The 22,810-nt window shown below is 42.1% G+C and overlaps 1 protein-coding gene across 5 annotated transcripts in view; it reads left to right on the forward strand.

Moving 5' to 3' along the window:
• Positions 1–22,385, forward strand: part of LOC120546639 (NACHT, LRR and PYD domains-containing protein 3-like) — a 43,980-nt gene extending 21,595 nt beyond the window's left edge. For 3 of the 5 annotated variants that reach the window (XM_039781731.1, XM_039781730.1, XM_039781732.1), the window contains 9 exons: positions 7,277–7,556; positions 7,843–9,634; positions 9,724–9,897; positions 11,619–11,789; positions 19,767–19,937; positions 20,268–20,441; positions 20,599–20,751; positions 20,928–20,974; positions 21,597–22,385. In XM_039781731.1, the coding sequence (XP_039637665.1) occupies positions 7,286–7,556; positions 7,843–9,634; positions 9,724–9,897; positions 11,619–11,789; positions 19,767–19,937; positions 20,268–20,441; positions 20,599–20,751; positions 20,928–20,974; positions 21,597–22,129 (3,486 nt within the window). In that variant the 5' untranslated portion in view covers positions 7,277–7,285 and the 3' untranslated portion in view covers positions 22,130–22,385. The remainder of the gene's footprint in view (positions 1–7,276; positions 7,557–7,842; positions 9,635–9,723; positions 9,898–11,618; positions 11,790–19,766; positions 19,938–20,267; positions 20,442–20,598; positions 20,752–20,927; positions 20,975–21,596) is intronic. The other 2 variants (XM_039781735.1, XM_039781733.1) reach the window with 2 other exon arrangements.
• The last annotated feature ends 425 nt before the right edge of the window (positions 22,386–22,810 follow it).

A 22,810-nucleotide genomic window follows, 5' to 3' on the forward strand; every position in this document is an offset into this window, starting at 1 on the left:
CATTTGCATATCTTGATGCTGCAGTCCGGAGCCTCCTCCTCTGCTTCTTTGGCAGACAGGTCTCTGAGTGTCTCATAACTGCCAGCTTTGCCTCATGACCAGACAGAAGTTTCTACCGTCATATTCCCCAGTCTCTTGTCAGCTGCATTTGGATGCTTGACCTGGGAGTTGCTTTACCACAGTCTGTCTGAACATAGTTCTTTAGAGAGGGTCCTCCTCTGGGTCGGTGCCAAACTCCTGCCTCTGTTTCCTGTGGACTTCTGCAACTGTCCCCAATTGGCTGTCTTCTGAGCATGGCAGGATTTATTCGGGTTGGAGATGTAGTCCTCATTGCCAGCCACAATGATGCTCGATAGTGGTTGAACTCACTCATGCTCACTGCCTTCTGCACCAGTTCTTTGACCTTCTGGTCCCGTGGCCTGGAAGCTTGTGTGTTTGCAGACTTCTTTTTTGCTCTTGTTCTTGTTTAATCTGCTCGTAGTGTCTGTAAATCCCCACACTTAGCCAAATCAAAAGTCCCTCCCGTGGGCCACAGATTGAGAAACCTTTTGTTTGCCGTACCCACTTTTTAGTGATTTTCCTAATAATATTAGCTTTCACCGGATTCTGTTAGTACAGCATTTTCCTTTGCTGTCACTTTTGGTACTGTCATTTTCACCTGCTTGGCCTTCCTCTCCAGTGTGCATGATAGTGTGTGTTGATGTAAGAATATTGGGTGTATTGTGCTTGTCAACAATAAATCAATCCTGTTCTTCATGGGTGTGGAAAAATTGGGATGCTCTGTAATTAGCTGTGTGTGTGTTTGTGCTAAAATGTATGGTTTACTCTTAACCCACAGTGCTGTGTATGAACTGTATATGTGTCTCTGTGTGTGTGTGTGTGTGTGTGTGTGTGTGTGTGTGTGTGTGTGTGTGTGTGTGTGTGTGTGTGTGTCTCCCTAGACTTCTCTGTGTTTTCCTATGTTAAATATGACCTATGTCCACCTGTGACTAAAGGAATTTCTCAACCTGTCAACTTAAATAATGCTTAAGGTGTCAATTCTCTTATGACTACAGTTTGTGTGTCTCAACTTTAAACATCCCACCTTAACTTTCAAACTGTAATCCATAACTCCTTATGATAATTGCCACAAATCACAATCAAAGCATTTTAGTATCCATTTAGTGACTAAATTGTTAAACTAAATTTCCCCATGTTTTATTCAATTCAGCTCCAGTTGTCTTTTTACTTAACCTTATGAATGTGACTTTACTTATGCAGTGATAATAATATTCCCTTAAACTCTGTCCACGTAGCTCCATAAATCACTCAAATCTAGCAACATACCACAACTATGGTCTATTCCTCCAACCCAACATAAAACCCTTGTATGCCCCATACCGACAACATATATTTTCCAACATATTGTATGTAATTATGCTGTTGACTCGATCACAATCTGTTCCTGTTATCATTACTGGGTGTGGGGCCTCCTATTTGATGTTTGCTATTGCTTTTTATTTTTTTTTTTGCCGTCCGCCATTGTCATAGTTATCATTCTGACATCATCCCTACCTGCATAATCCAATCTAGCACTTACTTTTCCCTCTAGCACTTACTTTTCCCTCTGCTCGTTCTTCCTTCCCTTTTATTACTTTATTTAATAAAAACATAGTAATTTAGCATTCTTGTTTCGCTTTCTTTCCATAGGTTCACTTTCCTCTCTTGATCCTTTTCATCTTATCCTTTCATATACCTGCCTTACTGTTCCACTCTCATTAACCAAAACCGTTTGCTTCTTTATCTACCTTCTTTTTAACTCACTTTATGGTTTTTCGGCATTTACTAGTCATGGGCTGTCAGTGATACGCGCTCGTGGGCCCTAAGGCCTTTGTTTCGTTTTAACTATAACCGTTCGTCCTGACAGGTGTTATGACTCGAAACGGTTGCGCTATATTACCCGCAATTAGTGCTCTATTTGATTTTGTTTTTAATCCAAAAATCTACCGATTAAATACAGTTCACAATTGCACAATTGGGGTGAAAATGTGTGTGCGTTGTTATGTAAGTGTAAGTGTAAGTATTTGTGTGTAAAAAATTTGTGTGTGTGTGAGAGAGAGATGTGTATGTGTGTATGTGTGCGTGAATGTGGGTGTATATATGATATTCGTCTTTGGGTGTGTGTGTGGGGATGTAAATGTGTGTGTGCGCTGTTAAATACGTGTGGGTGTGTGTGTAAAGGGAAAATGTGTGTGAGACAGAGAGAGAGAGAGAGAGTGAGAGAGGGAGAGAGAGAGAGAGAAGAGAGAGAGTGAGCAGTATTCTAGCTGTGCTTGTAATCTAGGTTGTCTATTTACAAGCTGTCGGATCCAAATTTGCAAAAATAGAGTAATACTGCCCGCTATTATCTTATAGCCACAGCTGAACTACTTGCCGTGAGCCCCTCCCTACAGCCGTGAACTCTGAATTTAAACTCTGCCTCTCTCCTTAGTTCCACTGTTTGACCCCCTTTAAAAAAAACCTCTCTCAGCCACCCCTGAGCTAGATCGTATTATGTGCCTTTCCTTTAATTCTGACTTTCTCGGTAATGATCTTCCTGCTCGCGCCTCCTGCTGCAGCCTCGCGACCTTGACCTTATGCGCCGGTGCTACAAACAAAGGCGCAGAGACCGAAACTATACCTCTTTTTCCTATCTGTCTGATTTACTTCTGTACACCTTCATCTGTCCTCTAGCCTTACTCCTTACACTTTCAAGTTATTAGTCTCAGCCTTCAAACACACTTTCCAAACTCATGCGCTCATTCATACACTTTGTCCGCACCATGGTATTTCAAGACAAACAACATATATTTTTCACATCTGATTCCTGTTGGCAGTGTTTTTGTTAGTTATTCTAGCAATTCACTTTGTGCCAATTTACTAAAATTTCCTCTAGGTTCTTTTGGGAGAGAAAAACGATTTCTGACGCTTTCCACCTGGGCGAGACTTGCACTCCGTCAACACTCAGAATTAGCAGAAAAAATGGCTCTGCCTACCTTTGATATATGATTGGGCCCCTGGTGCTTCAGAATGCAAGTTCCTCCTGGGATCAGAAAGGTCTCGTCTCGTCCTCCTCCTGGATGTGGCTCGCCAAACTGAAGAAGTAAATTTGAAGTGTCCGCAGCTCAAGGCCAGATAAGCGGCGCGGACTCCACTGCTTGCTGCGACCGCTCTATGTTCCTCGTTACTCGCTTTAGGTGTAAGTTTTAAGAGTTATAAAAGAGTTACGCAGAAGTCAAGGGAATCAGATTAGAAAAAGAGCTTTAATGTGCATGAAAGAAAATCAACACACAAGAAAGCCCGAGCAAGGTCCGGACAAAGCTTGCTAAAGATTCCTTTGTCTAACTCCACTTTATATTGTCCAAAAAGAGAGATCCTCCCCCTGAAAAATGCTCCAATGATCACTCTCAGAACATGCGTGTAAAGCTTCAATTGGCTACTTTTTAGGCCTAAGACCACCTCTTCTGGGGATTTTCCACTAGATGAAGTCATTTAGCTGATCTTGCATTTTGAATGTTTACGCTTAAGGCGTTTTTGGTATGAACTTTTCACCGGATGGACTATCCGCAACTAGCGCGACTGCTTCAGTGGTATATCACTGTGGCTATTAGCGAGTGTATAACGGCAGACCATCTGTGGATTGTCAGCAGCTACACAGCAACTGAAGACTGCACGAGGGGGGAGTGTCTTTGTTTAGCACTGAGGAAGGCAGCCGCTGGAAGCAGTAAGACAGAGAAAGTCTGTGACTCCCATCAGGCAGACACATTGACATCTCCTATCTATATCACATTAATACACGTTGTATTTGTCCCCATAATTCAATTAAAAACCAGATTTATCATATTTTTGGCCTCTTCTAAATCCTGTCTTAACTTTTTAATTTTAAGTTTACTCAAAGATTCACCCTCTGGAAATCCATAAACTCTTCTTTTCTAAACTCAAATTGGCAAACATGATACTGATTTTGGTCCATATTTATCCATCATGATTTCCACAATAGGGCCTCCCGGAGGCACCTCTGTTTCACTCCCCTGTCCTCCCATTTCACGCGTTTCACACGGAGGACAGTAAAACTAGTCCCGGACTAGTCAACACAGTCGTCACTGTGCAGCTTGGATTGTTCCTAGGCACAATCAAAGTTAAAGCCGTTACGTCCCGGACGTAAGCGTGAAATCCCTTCTCGTCTTCCCGTAAGAGGTTAAGAGGTTCCCTGTCAACTCTGGTTTTATGAGTTCACAGTTACTTACTTACATTACGTACCTTTTTCTTTGTCGTAAGGGGTTAAGAGGTTCCCTGCAAATTCTGGTTTTGTGAACTCACAGTTACTGACTTACATTACGACTACGTGGATTTTTTAGTAAGAGGTTCCCCATAAATTCTTGGTGTGCGAATTTATAGTTACTGACTCACATTCGAGAAATCCAATTTTCTCGTCATGAGAGATGAATATGGAGCAAAACGTTTTACTTATGGATTTCCCAAACTCTTACCATATAAAAAATAAAAGTAAAAAAAAATAAAACCCTGTGGCCAATATTATAGACTAACTCCAGATGAGCAGACAAACTGTTTTAACCTTTTTGGTCTGTCTTACAGTATCTTGTACTTCAGAATTTTACTTACTGTACAAGAAAGCTGTATAGAAAAAGAACTCAACTTTGACTTATAATTAAATTTCCTGATAGAAAAAACTAATAATAAAATGGAATTTCAACTTCTCACCAAATTTAGGAGATTATTTCCATTCGTCTGAATCGGTGTGGAGTTGATCGGTGACCGTCAGGCATCAATCCTGTCTTCTCTGAATCTTGTTTGACGAGGTAGAGGAAGAGTCAGTCTCGACTCCGGTGATCAGCCTCTGACAACCCTCCGTATCTCCGACGGACTCGCACCCGATCCCATCCTCGTCGCCAAAATTGTTGTGGAAAATCTCTTTGGTGTTCGGTGATGAAGCTGGAAAATAAGTTTGTCTGACACGCTGGAGTTCTCTAAGTTATTTTCTTTATTCTTTTGCAAAAGAAGGAGACAGTTTAACAGACTGACAAGCAATCTGAGAAAGGGTGTCAGTGAACAAAGAAACTTCAGGGTTTTTATAGCTGAGCATGAGATGGGAGGGACTGTTTTCCTGCTGACACTGCTTCTTTTACTGCTGAGTCTTGAGCTTTTGGTGGAAGCCTTCTTCAGGTTGCAGAAAGCATACTCATGTAGAGCTGAGCCCTGAGGCTTTCTGTAGAAGGTTTCCTCTAGTTGCGGAAAGCATACTCAGCCCTCTGCTTCATGTAGAGTGTGCATGAGGGAGACAGAGGGGGCCGCATAGGCTTGCATGACAGATACAGGAGAAGCTATGATCACTTTTTTAGAATAATAGAGTACTATACTAAATCCTTATAACTGATATATATTATATTATATAGAAAACAGAGTAAATATTTTATAGTAAAAAGTTAATATATATAAAATTATGAGAATATAAAAAAACATGGAGTAATGGATAAAATATGAAAGAAATATCACATCAGTATGACAGATAAAAACTTTCCACTACACAGTATAGAGCTCCCAATAACCAGAGCTGGCTTCTCAGCGGGTGTATCACTGAGTAGGGAGAAACTGTTAGAGAGGCGAAGATGCTCCGATTTAGAGCGACCGTCATCATGTGCACTCCCTGGTTTAGATCTAAGGTTACGTTTCCCTCCGCTACGCCTCCCTCGGACAGTCACCCACTCGCCCAGCTGCTCAGGGTCTGCCGAGGGACAGCTAGCAGAAGCTACGGAAGCTACAGTATGTTGGCCCGCATGAGCTACATGGCGCTGGCTAGCTACGGAAGCATATGATTCTGATTCCATGGTACGGAGCCGTGCCTCAAACTCACTAAGCCTTGCCTCCAGAGCAGCGAATATACTACATTTATTACATGTATCGTTATCACTAAAGGAGGCAGAGGAATAGCTAAACATTTGACACACAGAGCAAGAGGGAGCAGGAGAGGGAGAGGAATTAGCCATTGCTAATGGCTAAGCTAAAGTAGCTAACAGCGTTTTAGCAACTGTAAGATCAGCGAGGCAGTCGCTGTAAGAGAAGTAAAGTATAAGTGCTTTGAGTAGAACAATTGTAATTCAAATGCAATCCAGGCAAATAGCCGCTAATTTAAACAATAAAGCAGAGTTGAGTAAGTTTTTGCTGGAGCAGCAAACTGGCGTTTGTAACACTGGAACACCGGAAGTGACACAACACGCTTACCGTACACGTCAGCACGTCAGCTGTATGTCCCCACAAAGCATCAGTAGCTGGATTTTTCACTGATACCTGTAGTAGTAGTCACTGCATAGATCCACACTAGAAAAGGCTGCTCCGATCCTTCCAACCAATGTCTCCACTTCTCCAGAGCCATCTTGAGCACCAACAGCTCCCGATTGACAACATCATAGTAAGCTGAAGTTCCTAAACTTCCGGTAAAAGTTAACAAACCCCCCCCCAAAACTCAAAAAGATATTACAGTTACATAATCCCAGCCATTCACTCAGTGCTCTCACCTTCTCGGGACCCATGGTGACCTCCCCCCTCAGCCACATAATACAGGAGAAACACCTTGAGAACATGGAATTAACAATTGTCGGCCTTCACAAAAAAATAATGGTTGAGCAGGCGTTGTAAGACCGGGCAGATGTGCTGGATGTGGGTCTTAGGGTCTGAGGGACAGAAAAGGATATCCTCCAAGTAGACAAAAACTAACGTATTAAGCATTCACAAAGCATATCATTTGCAAGAACCTGAAACACTGATAAGGCATTGTTGAGGCTCATAGGCATATCCAGATACTCGTAGGGTCCATTGGGTGTCTATTTGTCCCCCTCCATTATTCTGACTAGGTGATATGCAGCAAGTGAGAGGGAGGGGGTACCTGTTTATAATGGTAAAATCGTTGAGACTGCAGATAAAAAAAATAGCAATTACCAAAGGCTTGCATCATGTGGATGTGCTGACAGTGTTGTTGTCATTATTTAGAATTCCTCAACTCATCCAAATACGTTTTCACATTAAACCAATGCAGAGTTTATTAATCTTAACTCTTTGTTTATTTTTCTATGCTTTATTATTTGTCTGTGCATACATTTCCACATCAACATTTTTCTGCCTTAACTTTAAACTAATAAAAAAAAAACATCATGACTAAATCTACAAAACTGGCTTGTTTTGATAATATTTTATCACCCAAATAAATGCTATACGGTGATGATTTTCTTTTGAATGTTTGCAGCAACAAAAGATGGCGAAATCGGACCTCTTCAGTACTTTGGAACATTTGGGAGCCGAAGACTTTAAACACTTCAAGTGGCTCCTGCAGCAGCAGGGGATCCTAGAAGACTTCCCAGCAATCCCAAAGAGTCGACTGGAGAATGCAGACCGGATGGACACAGTGGATCAGATGTTCCTGACCTACAGTATAAACACTTTTAAAGTGACCAGGATAGTTTTAGGCAAGATGAATCAAAATGATCTAGTGGACAATTTATCAAAGACCACCACAGAACCTGCAGGTAAACCATAATCATTATGGATTAAAAAAAATATCTAACAAAGATCATACTTGTATATCATGAAGATTTCAACAAACATTAGCTGTGTAGCTAATATGTCCCTCTTAATGATAGACATATGTGTGTTGCACTGTGGCTTATAGAACAAGCCACCAAGCAAATAACCACATAATTTTACAATAGTTAACATATTCAGGACCTAATGTGTAATGGGCTGAATAGATTTCATGAATAGTCACATTTAATGGAACAACCCCTTATTGATTTCATTGTTTTATTCATTCAGAGATTATTGCTGCATGCCAGCAAAAAGTCAAATCCAACTCACAAACAAAGTTCCGGTCTGTTTTTGAGGGAATTGCAAAAGCAGGAAACAAAACCCTTCTGAATCAGATCTACACAGAGATCTACATCACAAAGGGATGGACTGCAGAGGTCCATGATGAACATGAGATCATACAGATTGAAACAGCATCCAGGAAACCAGACAAACCAGAAACAACAATCAGACATGAAGACATCTTTAAAACCCCACCTGGAAGTGAGGAACCAATCAGAACAGTGCTGACAATGGGAGTGGCTGGCATCGGGAAAACAGTCTTAACACAGAAGTTCACTCTGGACTGGGCTGAAGACAAAGCCAACCACGACATCCAGTTCACATTTCCATTCACGTTCAGAGAGCTGAATGTGCTGAAAGAGGAAACATACAGCTTGGTGGAACTTGTTCATTTGTTCTTTAGTGAAACAAAAGAAGCAGGAATCTGCAGGTTTGAAGAGTTCCAGGTTGTGTTCATCTTTGACGGTCTGGATGAGTGTCGACTTCCTCTTGACTTCCACAACACAAAAATCCTGACAGATGTTACAAATTCCTCCTCAGTGGGTGTGCTCCTGACAAACCTTATCAGGGGGAATCTGCTTCCTTCTGCTCATCTCTGGATAACCACACGACCTGCAGCAGCCAATCAGATCCCTCCTGAGTATGTTGACATGGTGACAGAGGTCAGAGGGTTCACTGACCCACAGAAAGAGGAATACTTCAGGAAGAGATTCACAGATGAGGAGCAGGCCAGCAGAATCATCTCCCACATCAAGACATCCCGAAGCCTCTACGTCATGTGTCACATCCCAGTCTTCTGCTGGATCACTGCTACAGTTCTGGAGAAAGTGTTGAAGATCAGAGACGGAAGAGAGCTGCCCAAGACCCTGACTGAGATGTACATCCGCTTCCTAGTGGTTCAGACCAAACGGAAGAGTGTCAAATATGATGGAGGAGCTGAGACAGATTCACCCTGGAGTCCAGAAAGCAGGACAATGATCAAGTCTTTGGGGAAACTGGCTTTTGAGCAGCTGCGGAAAGGTAACCTGATCTTTTATGAATCAGACCTGACAGAGTGTGGCATCGATATCACAGCAGCCTCAAAGTACTCAGGAGTGTTCACACAGATCTTTAAAGAGGAAAGTGGACTCTACCAGGACAAGGTGTTCAGCTTCATCCATCTGAGTGTTCAGGAGTTTCTGGCTGCTTTTCATGTCCATCTGACCTTCAACAACTTTGGAGTCAATCTGCTGTCAGAAGCAAAATGGTGGTTGAAACCATTTAAAAAAAGATCTACACTGACATATCTCTACCAGAGTGCTGTGGACAAGGCCGTGAGGAGTCCAAATGGACACTTGGACTTGTTCCTCCGCTTCCTCCTGGGTCTTTCACTGCAGACCAATCAGACTCGCCTACGAGGACTGCTGACACAGAGAGAAAGTAACTCAGAGACCAATAAAGACACAGTCGAGTACATCAAGAAGAAAATCAGGAAGAATTCCTCTGCAGAAAGAAGCATCAATCTGTTCCACTGTCTGAATGAACTGAATGATCGCTCTCTAGTAGAGGAGATCCAACAGTACCTGAGTTCAGGAAGTCTCTCCACAGGTAAATTGTCACCTGCTCAGTGGTCAGCTCTGGTCTTCATCTTACTGTCATCAGAAAAAGATCTGGATGTGTTTGACCTTAAGAAATACGGCGCTTCAGAAGAGGCTCTTCTGAGGCTGCTGCCAGTGGTCAAAGCCTCTAACAAAGCTCTGTAAGTGGATACATGAACACTTTCAAATATGCTAAATGTTATACATAACGAATAAAACATTGTGTTTGTGTTCATTAATCCTTCCCTAGACTGCGTGGCTGTAATCTGTCAAAGAGAAGCTGTGAAGCTCTGTCCTTAGTTCTCAGCTCTGAGTCCTCTAGTCTGAGACAGCTGGACCTGAGTAACAATGACCTGCAGGATTTAGAAGTGAAGCTGCTTTCTGCTGGACTTCAGAGTCCACACTGTACACTAGAGACTGTCAGGTCAGTATTAAGCTGATTGTAACGTGTTATAGAGGTTTTGTAGTTTCATTAAATTGAAAATAAAAAATATGTTAAATTTACCACACCTTTTAAAACATTGTGTAACAAAATGATTGTAAATCAGATAAAAATTTAAGACCAGGGGTTTCTATTATTTTCATCACAAAATAGAAAGGTTGCATAATTAACAACAAGGCTTTCAATCACATTAAAGGGGTGATAGAATGCAAAACCGATTTTACCCTGTAATAGTTGAATAACGACAGTTTGGTGGGTAAATAGGACATACATAGAAGCTCAAAATCCCATTGACACCCCTTTACTATGAAAATCTCATATTTTGAAACTGCCGCTGAAAAGGGGCGAATCTCAACAAAGCTGGAATTTGACGTCAACCTCCCAAAAACCGGAACCTTTGTCAGCCCATGGGTGTATTAAGAGAACGGTCACGCCCCAACATTTACATAGGCTACACAACTGACCTGAGATCAGGTAGTCTTCTGAATCTAGCTAGGTCACGCAGATTTTGTCCGACTGTGTGTCGGAGTTCAGCGCCGGTGCTGCCTGTGTAGCTGCCTCGCCGCCCGGCCTGCCTTCCTTCACAGACCCCGGCCTGCTGTGAGGTACTTGGAGCTGCGTCACGACTGGCAGCCCACAGCACTCCATACCCACACAAAGTCACCGTCTCTTGGGCTAATGACAACCAAATGCCCCTGCCCTGACAGAGCTCCAGGGCCTGCAAGTCTCCTCTTCCTGCTAGCTAAATGCCCGGTGTATGTGAGTGAGAGCACGGTCAGCGAGCTTGTTACGCCAGCAATCTCTTACCACAGGTTTCAGTTAATCTTTTAATGTGTGTAATTATAATGTGTTGAGTTATTTAAACAAACGATTGGGGAAATAGCCGCAGGCTCTATCAATGGGACTCGCGGACAAGCGGCGTTTATTTCCCCAATCGTTTGTTTAAATAACTCAACACATTATAATTACACACATTAAAAGATTAACTGAAACCTGTGGTAAGAGATTGCTGGCGTATTTCTTCGCTGACCTCTCACTCATACACCGGGCATTTACCTGCAGGAAGAGGGAGCTGCAGGCCCTGGAGCTCTGTCAGAGCAGCGTGGTGGTAGTCTATTAGCCCAAAAGACGGGCGTCTTGCGGTTATGGAGTGCAGTGCCCCCGTACCTCATAGCAGGCCGGGGTCTGTGAAGGAAGGCAGGCCGGGCAGTGAGGCAGCAACACAGGCAGCACCGGCGCTGAACTCCGACACACAGTCGGACAAAAGTTACAATTAGCCATCCATTTTCGTAAAGCGGCCCATATTTGAGCTTTACATAGTTGATTTCTCGCATAAAAAAGTTTCAGAAGTGAATTTTGTAATGGAGTAGCCCGATAAACAATGTATAACTTTGCAGTGTCTGAAATATGAGAGTCTCCCATGAGTTTCTATGTAGTTTGCTCAAACCAATCAGCACGTGGCTCATTCGGAATATTAATGAGCATACCATATTTGGAAGAAAAGCTCTTGTTCCAAATAGAGCCATATTCACAGGGTAGTTAAGGGCCTAATAAAATAGCATTCGGGCAATTTTCAGCCCAACCAATGTTACATACCCTATTAGGAAACCTTACGGAACAGTGTAAAATACCCTATATAATCATTCTATCACCCCTTTAAAAAATCAAGAACAATGTTTTTAAATCTGTACATTTCTATACAGGCTGAGTGGCTGTAACCTGTCAGAGAAAAGCTGTGAAGCTTTTTCCTCAGTTCTCAGCTCCGGGTCTAGTCTGAGAGAGCTGGACCTGAGTTACAACAACCTGCAGGATTTAGGGGTAAATATGCTTTCTGCTGGACTTCAGAGTCAACACTGTAAACTGGGAACTCTCAGGTCAGTATTAAGATGATTGTAAAGTGTTGCAGTGGTTTTGTAGTTTCATGAAATTGAAAATGAAAATTCTCTTCAATTCATCAGTGTAAATTCAGATTAACTTTTAAGACCAGTGGGTTCTAATATTTTCATCTCTGTTAAAGGGTAACTTTGGGTGTTTTTCAACCTGTATTTCCCAATGTTTTTGTGTCTAAATGACTGATGGGAACAACAATCTTTGACCTTGGTCCAGTGTTAAGCAAGATCGCTGTAGTCGGCAGTCAGCGAAACAAGCTACAATTCAATGGGCAGTTGTAAACCTTCAATATACGTCCACAAAAGTGCTTCTTTTGCCACTGACAGGCTAACATTATTATTATAAGTGTCCGACAACATTATGGAAAGGATCCCTACAGAGATGACCTTTTTGTTAAAGATTATGATCCTTTTTTGAACATTAAAACATTGGCAAAATTTTGTTTGTTAAACCCACCAGAGTCCGTATAAATAAAAAGTAATTTTAGCATCATAAAATACACTTTTTTCAAAGTGAACAGAAAAAACCTATGAAAAGCTGTATTAGTTCGTCTTTCTACTTCTCCAACAATCACAACTATATTTTTCAGTGAAATGAAAACATAGCTTACCGATTTACATGTGGAAATATGTTGGCTTTATACACTCTAAAAGTATTTTTTTTTTAAATGGAGTCTGGTGTGTTTAGTGCTAATGGAGACAGAGCAGAGCTGTTTTTGGTTAAACAAAAAGGTCTTAGAGAGTTTTTTTCTGTAGGGATACTTTTCACAATGTTGTCAGACACTTAGAATAATAATCTAAGATTGTCAGCAACTGTTACCGTGGATGGCAGCCTCGGTACTTCGCTCTCTAGTACTTTGTTTTTGTGCATTCATTACGCTTTCTGCAGTCTTTCACCAGTAACTTTAACCAGGAAGGAACTCTTAAACATCAGGCAAACCTGTACAGGAAATTTTTCTCCAGTCTTCACAAACCCAGCAAGTTTTACTGAAATTCTGGTTGGAGGCGCCGCGGTTCTCCATGGAATTTGCCGGAGACGCAGACGTGGGAAACGAGCGGGAGCGCTGGTGAAATAAAGGAAGCAGGGACTATGCACCTCGCTTCCAGCCATTCACCTGGCAAACGTCCAGTCCCTGGCAAACAAGATGGATGAGCTGCTGGCTTTTACAGAGCCGCCGCCCTGTGTTTCACTGAATCCTGGCTCTGTGAATGAATCCTGGACAGTGCACTTCAGCTGCATGGTTTCCAACTCATCCGGGCAGACCGCAACACAGAGCTTTTTCGGGAAAACGAAAGGCAGAGGTATCTGCTTCTACTTAAACAAAGGTTGGTGTACAGATGCTACAGTGCTGAAAAAGACGTGCAGCCCTCACTTAAGAGACTCTCTTCATAAACTGTAAGCCCTTTTTTTCTCCGCGGGAGTTCTCCACATTTGTTATGGTCGGTGTTTATATACCACCACAAGCCTGCGTAGCAGACGTGCTATAACAGCTAGCCGACCAGGGGTCCGTTTCAGGAAGGAGGTTTAACAAACTCTGAGTCTAACCCTGAACTCTGAGTTGATTTACCCTGAGATGGGAAACTCTGAGTTTTCAGTTCCAGAACAGCTGATTAGAGTTGTTCAATCAACTCGGAGTAGGTTGACTCAGAGCTAAGCACATGAACCACCACAATAAAACAGAATTGGTTTGGGAGAAAATTGCTGCTAGAGTAAATGCGTAAGCATTGACAGTGTATTAATTTCATATTTAATCACGGGTAACCTATAATATTACTGGTGAAAACTGGAATGGTATTACACCTATAATTTCATTTAGGTGCAATCCTGTGGGCGAAAAAGTAAACTACTACTAATCCAATTCTGAGCCTGCAGCACCATGATCATTAACAAAAATATAATTTATAATCATGTAATTCTTTTTAATGGCTCTCACTGGTTTGTGTCCAAGGAACACTACAAAAATGTTTTAAAAAAAACGTTTCAGAGTGAGTCTCACTCTTCTTACGGCTCTGCCTACAGTTGCTTTACCAATAACCCTCGCATCACCAATGTTGTAAAGAAAAATGCAGTTTTCAAAAACATTATGCGACACAAAGAATCTGCTGGGATGTAAAAGCATGTCCATGATGGTGGATGTTAGTGATATGAGGACAGATAAGGTATCTACATATCTGATCGACTGAAGAAAATACCTCTCAATACGATTATCTGGAAATGAAAATACATCTAGTCAGGCCTCAATATCATCTCCCGACACAAACTGTCTGTGAAGTAATACAGGTTTTTCATCAACGAGATCGTCGACAAAAGGACATGCAATGTTTGAGAAAAAAACGTTTTATAATCTGCCTAACATAAACCAATACATTTTTTTAATTAATGTAGATAACAAACTGCGCTAAAATGTGCCTGATACAGACTGAATGAATGAATAAGGAAATGAAAGCGCACTGTGTCAGAGGGAGGAGACTGAGAGAAAGTTACCTCTCTTTCTGAAATGAGCTGGAGTTACCCCTCTCTCTCAGGTTTGACTAACCTCTCTTTCTGAAACAGAAAACCCAGAGTTTCCCTCATCTCAGGGTCGAAAATCAAGCTGTTCCACTTAGCACTCTCTCTAGAGGCCTGGAGAACTTCCATTGTGTAATCTGGATGCAGCGTTTTTTTTATTTGTTGCATTTCTTTTCGGTAATGTATGCTTTTCTTTTTGCATCGCTTCTTTTTCGGGGTTTGTGTGCGTTTCTTTTTGCATCGTTTCTATATTTGCAGCGTGTTTATGTATTTGGTTGTGTTGTGTATATTTGCAGCGCGTTTGCTGAATGCTGCGCATGTGTTGTCAAATTAATGAAGTTGTTTTCTTAATTTGCTTGTGTTTTTTCTATGTGCATGTGTTTTCTTAAGTTGCAGGGCGTTTGCCCCTGTCGGTCCCCATAGGAACTCCCTAAATACAGACAGCATTTCAAGATTCCCACCAGGGACAGTGAAATGTACAGGTAGATGGATACCTGCTAGGCATTGCTGCCGGTCGCGCCTCCTCCGGTGCCCATGGGTCAACTGCAGGGTCATCAGCCAGGAACCACCAATCACCAACGTTTCGCTCCTTTAATCCTGGAACGTCTCCTGGTGGTGGAGCAGTGACAAGGACGTCTCCCTGTCACCCCCTGCAGCTGATAGGTGTTACCCTCTGCGGCTGTTGTTGCTGGGGTTAGTTGTTTTTTCCCCAGCTCCTATCTTTCCTCCTCAGCCAGAGCCACAAGCTCACCTTCTCGGCCTCCTCCGCTAGCTCTTTGGTTGTCTTCTTTAGGTTCCCTCCAGTCACACCTGTGTCCCTCGGAAGGCATATGGTTGACAGCCCCATGTAGCCTCCATCCCACCCTCCGCTGGTATTGTGAGCTCAATGAGGAGCACGGATTTTGCCTTGGTGGACCACACAACTATGTCGGGGTGGAGAGATGTAGCAATGATCTCGACCGGAAAATGGAGCTGCCTGTTGAGGTTGACTCATGTTCAACTCCTGGTCAGGGGAAAATGGCATAGGTGTTTCTCTTGGCCTGATGTTTCTTCTCCCCCCATCTTCCGTGACAAAGCTGATGTGGTTGTGGTTCTCTGCTGATGGTACTCCTTTGCTGCCCTGTTGACGCCCCACCAGCACCTCGGCTAGCTTTCTCAGGACCTGGTTGTAGCGCCATCTGTAGCGTCCTTGGGCGCAAGCGCGATCTTATAGCCTGACAAGATATGCGGGAGGCTTGCATTAGGGGTATTGCAGAGTGTGCAGCATTCCTCACTCCTGAACCACTGGTGAAGGTTCCGAGGACAGGGAGCAAATGAGGAAGCTGAGCCTTGCCTGCGGGATCTTCCACAGGTCTGACCAGGTGATGTTTCAGTTGACAACTCCCTCTCACGTTGTCCAGCTTCCCTGTTGACCCTGCGACACGGCCTTGATCTTGTAGCGCTCTTCCTCAATTCTTGTCACCTCTGCCACCACCATCTCCTTCCTCTCTTTGTGGCTGGCCTTGGACCAGAACCGTGGCACTTCTCCCCACCCTAGCCCTGCTCTTCCTGCCTGGACTCTGCCGACAATCTCCTGATGTTGCAGATGACTGATGGCTTGGTCGACCTCAGTTTGGGCGTTCCACTTCCGGCCTGTCTCAACCTTGGGGTTCGCATTCCTTACAGCCTGGTCAGCAGACTCTCTCAACTCGAGAACAAGCCTGGTCTTTTCCTGCTTGTAGCCCAAACTGATGGATTGAAGCGGCAGCTGCAGGGTGTTCCTTCCGAAGAGGCCCGTTTCAGAGAGGCACCGTGGCAGCCCCAACCACTTTCGGATGAATGTGTTGGCTTTTCCATCCATCTTACTTGGAGTGGATGAGGGGATCTCACTCATTTTCAGTGGCCACATCACCCTCCTGTAGAGACAAAAACACATTGGACCACTGTTACACAGTTTTAAAGGATGCCTATCACACGGTTTCCCAGGCAGCTCTAGGATTCTCCGACAACTGTCTGCTTCATCTCATCCCAACCTAGAGGCAAAAACTAAAAAAAACTAAACCTGTGGCAAAGACTGTAAAGAAATGGACAAGGGAATCAAAGCTGGAGTTGCAAGCTTGCTTTGACTGCACCAACTGGACTGTTTTTGAAGCGGCAGCTACAGACCTCAATGACCTCACTGACACTGTAACATCTTACATCAGTTTTTGCGAGGACATCTGCGTGCAAACCAAGAGCTTCTGCACATAAAACAACAGCAAAGATTGGTTCACTCCTAATCTTTAACTTTAGCAATGTTTAACGTTAGCTACATAACATTAGCAATATATCTTGTGTAGAATCCAGGACCAGCAGAGCAGAGGAAAGTGTCAGGGAGCAGAGACAAAGTATTTAGATGAAGGGAGCTGGTTTGACCATGGAGATGGGATACGGTTAGCTTGACCACAGTTGTGTCAGTGGCCGTGCACTAGCTAGTGCAGGGTAAGAGGTTGAGGGGTGTTGCAATGACATCATCAATACGCACGTATGTGGCTTCACCATCCAAACGAAGCCAAACAGGAGCCGTTTTCGAATTTTTTCACCCTGGGACCAGGTTTCCAAAAAGTGCGTTTTCAGGCAGTGTGTTTACAGGATTCGTTTGGACGATCGGCCCAAACGATGCAAAACGTGTTTGCATCAAAAAGCATCTCCATGTGGATGGCCCCTTTTACTGCAGGTTTGAAAAGCACCCATTATCACACCCCTCATGCACAAAAGGTTTTCCCTCAACACCCAACCCCCTCCCCCCACCTGCGCTAACAATCCGTGAGAAGGATGTGTGACGGCTCTTTCAGAAGAAGATCAAGAAGGCTCCAGGACCTGATGGTGTGTCCCCCTCTTGTCTGCAAGTCTGTGCTGAACAGCTGGCGCCAATATTCACGCAGATCTTTAACCGGTCCCTGGAGCTATGTGAAGTGCCCTCCTTCTTCAAATGCTCCACCATCATCGTTGCCCTGACGTCTCTGGTCATGAAATCCTTTGAAAGACTGGTGTTGAGCCACCTGAAGGACATAACAGGACCCCTGCTGGACTTCCTGCAGTTTGCCTACAGGGCAAACAGGTCGGCGGATGATGCTGTCTTTTATGGGACTGCAATACATACTGCACCACCTCGAATCCCCAGGGATGCATGCAAGGATCCTGTTTGTGGACTTCAGCTCGGCATTCAACACCATCATCCCTGAACTCCTACATCAGAAGCTCACCCAGTTCTCAGTGCCTGCCACCACCTGTCAGTAGGGGTGTGTCCTCTCACAGCTGCTCTTCTCCCTCTACACCAATGACTGCACCTCAAAGAACCCATCAGTAAAACTCCTGAAGTTTGCAGATAACACCACCGTCATTGGTTTGATCCTGGATGGTGATGAGTCTGCTTACAGACAGGAGGTGGAACAGCTGGTCCAATGGTGCAGTCAGAACCACCTGGAGTTAAACCCCAAGAAGACTGTGGAGATGACAGTAGACTTTAGGAGAAGTTCCGGTCCAGGGTAAGGAAAAGGGCAGCAAAAATCTCTGCAGACCCCTCACATCCAGGTCACTAACTGTTAAACCTCCTTCCCTCTGGTAGGCGATACAGGGCACTGTTTGCCAAAACCAGCCAACATAAAGACAGTTTCATTCCCCAAGCAGTCACTCTGTTGAACACTCAGAAATAGCCCCCACTCTTACACTGAACAAAGTCAATCAACACTGTTCTGCTCATCTACCTCATGTATATTTCAATCTTACAATTACAATATTGTTATTAGGGCTGTCAAACATATAAATTTTTTTATTTCTGATTAATTGCCAAATTTCTATAGTTAATCATGATTAATCGTATGTTTTATCACATGAATACAATTCTATTATTTTGTATTTCAGAACTGTTTTAAGTACATATTAACAATGGAAAGCAATTCTTACCAGTGTATCTTGATTGGGAATCAAATGAATGCAAAGAAAGTTACTTATGAACTTGACTTTAAGATTTGTAATTTTTTATTATTTATTTACTGTAAACAAAATAAAAATGTGTGAATCTGTCATTGCACAATTCCTCCAAGTACCTAACCTAACTGAGATGTAACACTAACACTTTGCTTATACCGTAAAAACAACATGGTACAAAACCAGATGCCACAGCAGGACATTTGTAACCTTTACATTTTTCTAATAAGGAATGTAACAATTCTCCTGGACATAAAAGGGGGTGGACAATGTCCCAAATTACAAAAACAGTCAAAACATGATACAAAGAACACAGTCCTAAAAACGTATGCTGATATACAGAGTCAATATAGTCTGCAGTAACTCCTAAATAATTTTGATTATTCACCAGACGTCTAGTGATCACCGGTTAATGAGACAGTGTTAGCACTTTGCAGCAGTTTCAGTTGGGCTGCTTTCTCAGTGTCGTACAGGCTGTGTATGCATGAAACTACTGTGCCCCTCAACAACTTTTTAAAAGTAAACTTTCCATTCAGAATCTTATTGGCATCCATTTCGGCATCTCGCACTCGCCATCCACTCAAAACGTAACATTAGTCTACTACTCTTTGGCCGGCTCGCATGCCCAAACAAGTGTGTGTGGCATGCCTGTTGTTTTGTTTCCGGTCTAGCTAGATCCAGTGTGGTGTTGTAGTTTTTCTAACGTTATTAGTTGTTGCAACAGCATGTAAAAAAAACCTACAAAGCTTGCTAGGCCAAAAAGAACGTTAATCTCACGATAAAGAAATGTATGCCGTTAAAATGGGTTAGCATTAACGCCGTTAATAACGCCTTTAACTGACAGCACTAATTGTTATTAATATTACCATTGCACTGAACTGCCTTGCACTATATTAATATTTAAATCTTAAATCTCAGACTATACTGACATTGCACTATATTCCTTCCCTCACTTCAATTGTTATTGTATATTTTTTGTAAATTTGTGAATTCTATTGTATTATTATACTGCATACTTAACATTATTTTTTATATTTCCTACTGTCATTTCTGTTTTTATTCTTTATATGTTAAGTAAGTGTTGTACTTTGAGAGAAAAAACAAAATTCCTTGTTTGTTTACGCAAATCTGGCCAATGAAGATGATTCTGATTCTGAAAAACAGAACTTTTAGTGTACAAAACGGACGATGCATATTTCCCCTATAGGATTACATTGCAGTTCACATCGCGGCTGCTGGTTACAGCATTCTCATTTAATTCTGGACCAATTTCCAAGATTGTTGTTCTAATCAGTCACTTACACAAAAAACACAAATGGGGTCCAGGTTGAAACCCCCCAAAATTACCCTTTAAGGCAGACTGATCAACACAAATATTCTTAGACAAACACAAATAAGATATTCATTAGGCAGAGTAAATAAAAAGATTGCATAACTAAAATTCTGGCTCTCAGACACATTTAACATAAAGAAAGATTTTGTTAATTGTGTACATTTATTTACAGGCTGAGTGGCTGTAAGCTCTCAGAGAGAAGCTGTGAAGCTCTCTCCTCAGTTCTCAGCTCTGAGTCTAGTTTGAGAGAGCTGGACCTGAGTAACAACAACCTGCAGGATTCAGGAGGGAAGCTGCTTTCTGATGGACTTCAGAGTCCACAATGTAAACTGGAAACTCTCAGGTCAGTATTAAGTGGATTGTAAAAGTGTCTCAGTGGTTTTGTATAGTGTCATAAAATTGGAGATGAAAAATATCCTCTTAATTGTACTTTTTAAAAAGAAGTGTCTTAAAAAACCATGTGTAACAAAACACATGTACAATGGGATTAACTTTTAAAATGATGTATAAAATCTCAAGTCAGTGATAGGCTGATTGTTAAAAAGTTGATCTTTTAAAAATCCTGCTCATCCTGCTTTATGTTAATGTTAGTGAAGATGGTCAACATCTGTGGGATTGTCCCGCTGACATGATTTTCTAAAACACTGAGTTTACGATGTTTTTCTAATTCCAGTTTGTCAGGCTGTCTGATCACAGAGGAAAGCTGTTGCTCTCTGGCTTCGGCTCTGAGCTACAACCCCTCCCATATGAAAGAGCTGGACCTGAGTAACAATGACCTGCAGGATTCAGGAGTGAAGCTGCTTTCTGCTGGACTTCAGAGACCACAATGTACACTGGAGACTCTCAGGTCAGTATTAAACTGATTGTTAAACAGTTGATTTTTAAAAAATCCTGCTTATTCTGTTATAGGTCTATGTTAGTAAATATGGTCAACATATGTGGGACTGTCCTGCTGACATGATTTTTATATAAAAGGTAAGTTCATGATGTTTTCCTAATTCCAGTTTGTCAGGCTGTCTAATCACAGAGGAAGGCTGTACTTCTCTGGCTTCCGCTCTGAGCTCCAACCCCTCCCATCTGAGAAAGCTGGACCTGAGCTTCAATCATCCAGGAGAGTCAGGAGGGAAGTTTCTGTCTGCTGGACTGAAAACTCTCAGGTATGGACAAGTTTTAAGGTATTAAAGTCAAGCCAAAACTAAGCACCACTGATTGGCTGACTGGACAGAGAAAACTCTCCCATTTCAAGGCTAAAGAGTTACTAAAATATGTTTGTGATCATGTTGAACAGCAGTTAAGACTCATGTTGGATCATTGTGACTGTTTCATCCTCCAGTTTGGACCATGGTGGAGAGCAGAGGTTAAGACCTGGTTTGATGAAGTGTAAGTTTGGATAAAGTTTGATTTATGAAGATAAAACAGCACACAGTCAGTTTTTCTTTACATACAAAGCTTTTTATTCAATAAAACATTACTGACATGTGTCATCATAAAACCCTGACCCGAGCCTTATCCCTCACGTAATTCCCCTAAAATTAATCATTATGGTTAATTCATTTTAGGCATATTTGCACATTTCTGGTCTTATTTGATGGTTAGAAGCTAATGAATATAAATACATTGTAACAAAACCTATTTCTACCATTCTGGAGTAAATGTAGATGCATATCTTGGATCTTTTGGCTTCTTATATTTACAAATGTTTATATTATATATTATTTTATATTATATTATTACAACTTTAATGTTAAAAGACATCATAATAAGACATATTTGGACAACATACAATTGTTTTATGGATTTCTGAAAGCTGAAGATCTAATGTTTTTAAACGTATAACAGTCATATTTTCTGTAAATAAAATATTATGAAACGGCAAGTTTTCTTAACTACACAGTGGGTGGACTCTCAGGCTTTTAAACTTTGTAGTAATTCACATTAGCACACGAAAGCCTTGAGATGTGTCTGATGATAAACTGTTGCTGTGTCTTTTTCTGTCCATCAGATTCTTGTGAACTCACAGTGGACACAAACACTTTGAACACAACCCTTAAACTGACTGACAATAACAGGAAGGTGACACATATGGAGGAGAAGCAGCCATATCTTTATCATCCAGAGAGGTTTGACTGCAGGCAGCTGCTGTGTAGAGATGGTTTGACTGGTCGCTGTTACTGGGAGGTTGAGGGGAGCGGAGAAGTTGATGTAGCAGTGAGTTACAGAAGAATCAGCAGGAGAGGAGACAGTGATGATTATTTGTTTGGATATAATGATCAGTCCTGGAGTCTGGACTGCTGGTCTGATGGTGTTTACTCTGTCTGGCACAATAAAAGAAGAACAGACCTCCCTGTCTCCTCCTCTGTCTCTGGTAGAGTAGCAGTGTATGTGGACTGTCCTGCTGGCACTCTGTCCTTCTACACAGTCTCCTCTGACACACTGATCCACCTCCACACCTTCAACACAACATTCACTGAGTTACTTTATCCTGGGTTTGGGTTTAGGTTGCCTGGTTCCTCAGTGTCTCTGTGTTCTCTGTAGGAAGAAACAACTTCCAGTCTTGTGGTTTAAATGTTGGCGGTGGACAAGGTTTCACATTGGTTCACATTTGGCTCACTGATTGTGCCTTTTATGACATAAATGTTATTCTTCTTAGAAATGATGAAATGATCTCCTCAGGGCTGAACTTGTTATGTACTACTACTATAGTAATACTAATACTAGACCAAAACAAAGAAGAGACCTGGGGCCTGTTTCACAAAACCAAGATAAGGGATTAAGCCGGGATATTCCAGTTATCCTGGATGAATTTAGCCTTGACTCGGTTTCACGAAAGCGGAGGCACATAAATCACCATAGAGATTTATTCTGTGCAGCTAGCCTGCTCCAGACCAGGCTAACAGCCAGGATTTATTTAATCCTGGAGCCTTTTCTGATCACTCAGCAGTGGTTTTACCCTATTATCAGCCTGGATTAAAATACAACAGGTGCATATAGCTGTTCATTTAAGTACTGTTATTTAAAGTTTTGACCATTATTTTTTTATTGTAATTATTCACGTGACAGTCATTGTTACTGTTTATCGCTGTATGAAGACTGCTGTTCATATTGTTGTTAGAAGTTTGATGGATATATTATGGCAGTTGTTGAGATAATTAGAAAAGGCTGATAAAATTTCAAATGTGTTTTAAATGAAGTCTGTTACTAAGGGCAATACATACA

This window comes from Perca fluviatilis, chromosome 18, assembly GCF_010015445.1.
Source record: "Perca fluviatilis chromosome 18, GENO_Pfluv_1.0, whole genome shotgun sequence".
Lineage (NCBI taxonomy): Eukaryota > Metazoa > Chordata > Actinopteri > Perciformes > Percidae > Perca > Perca fluviatilis.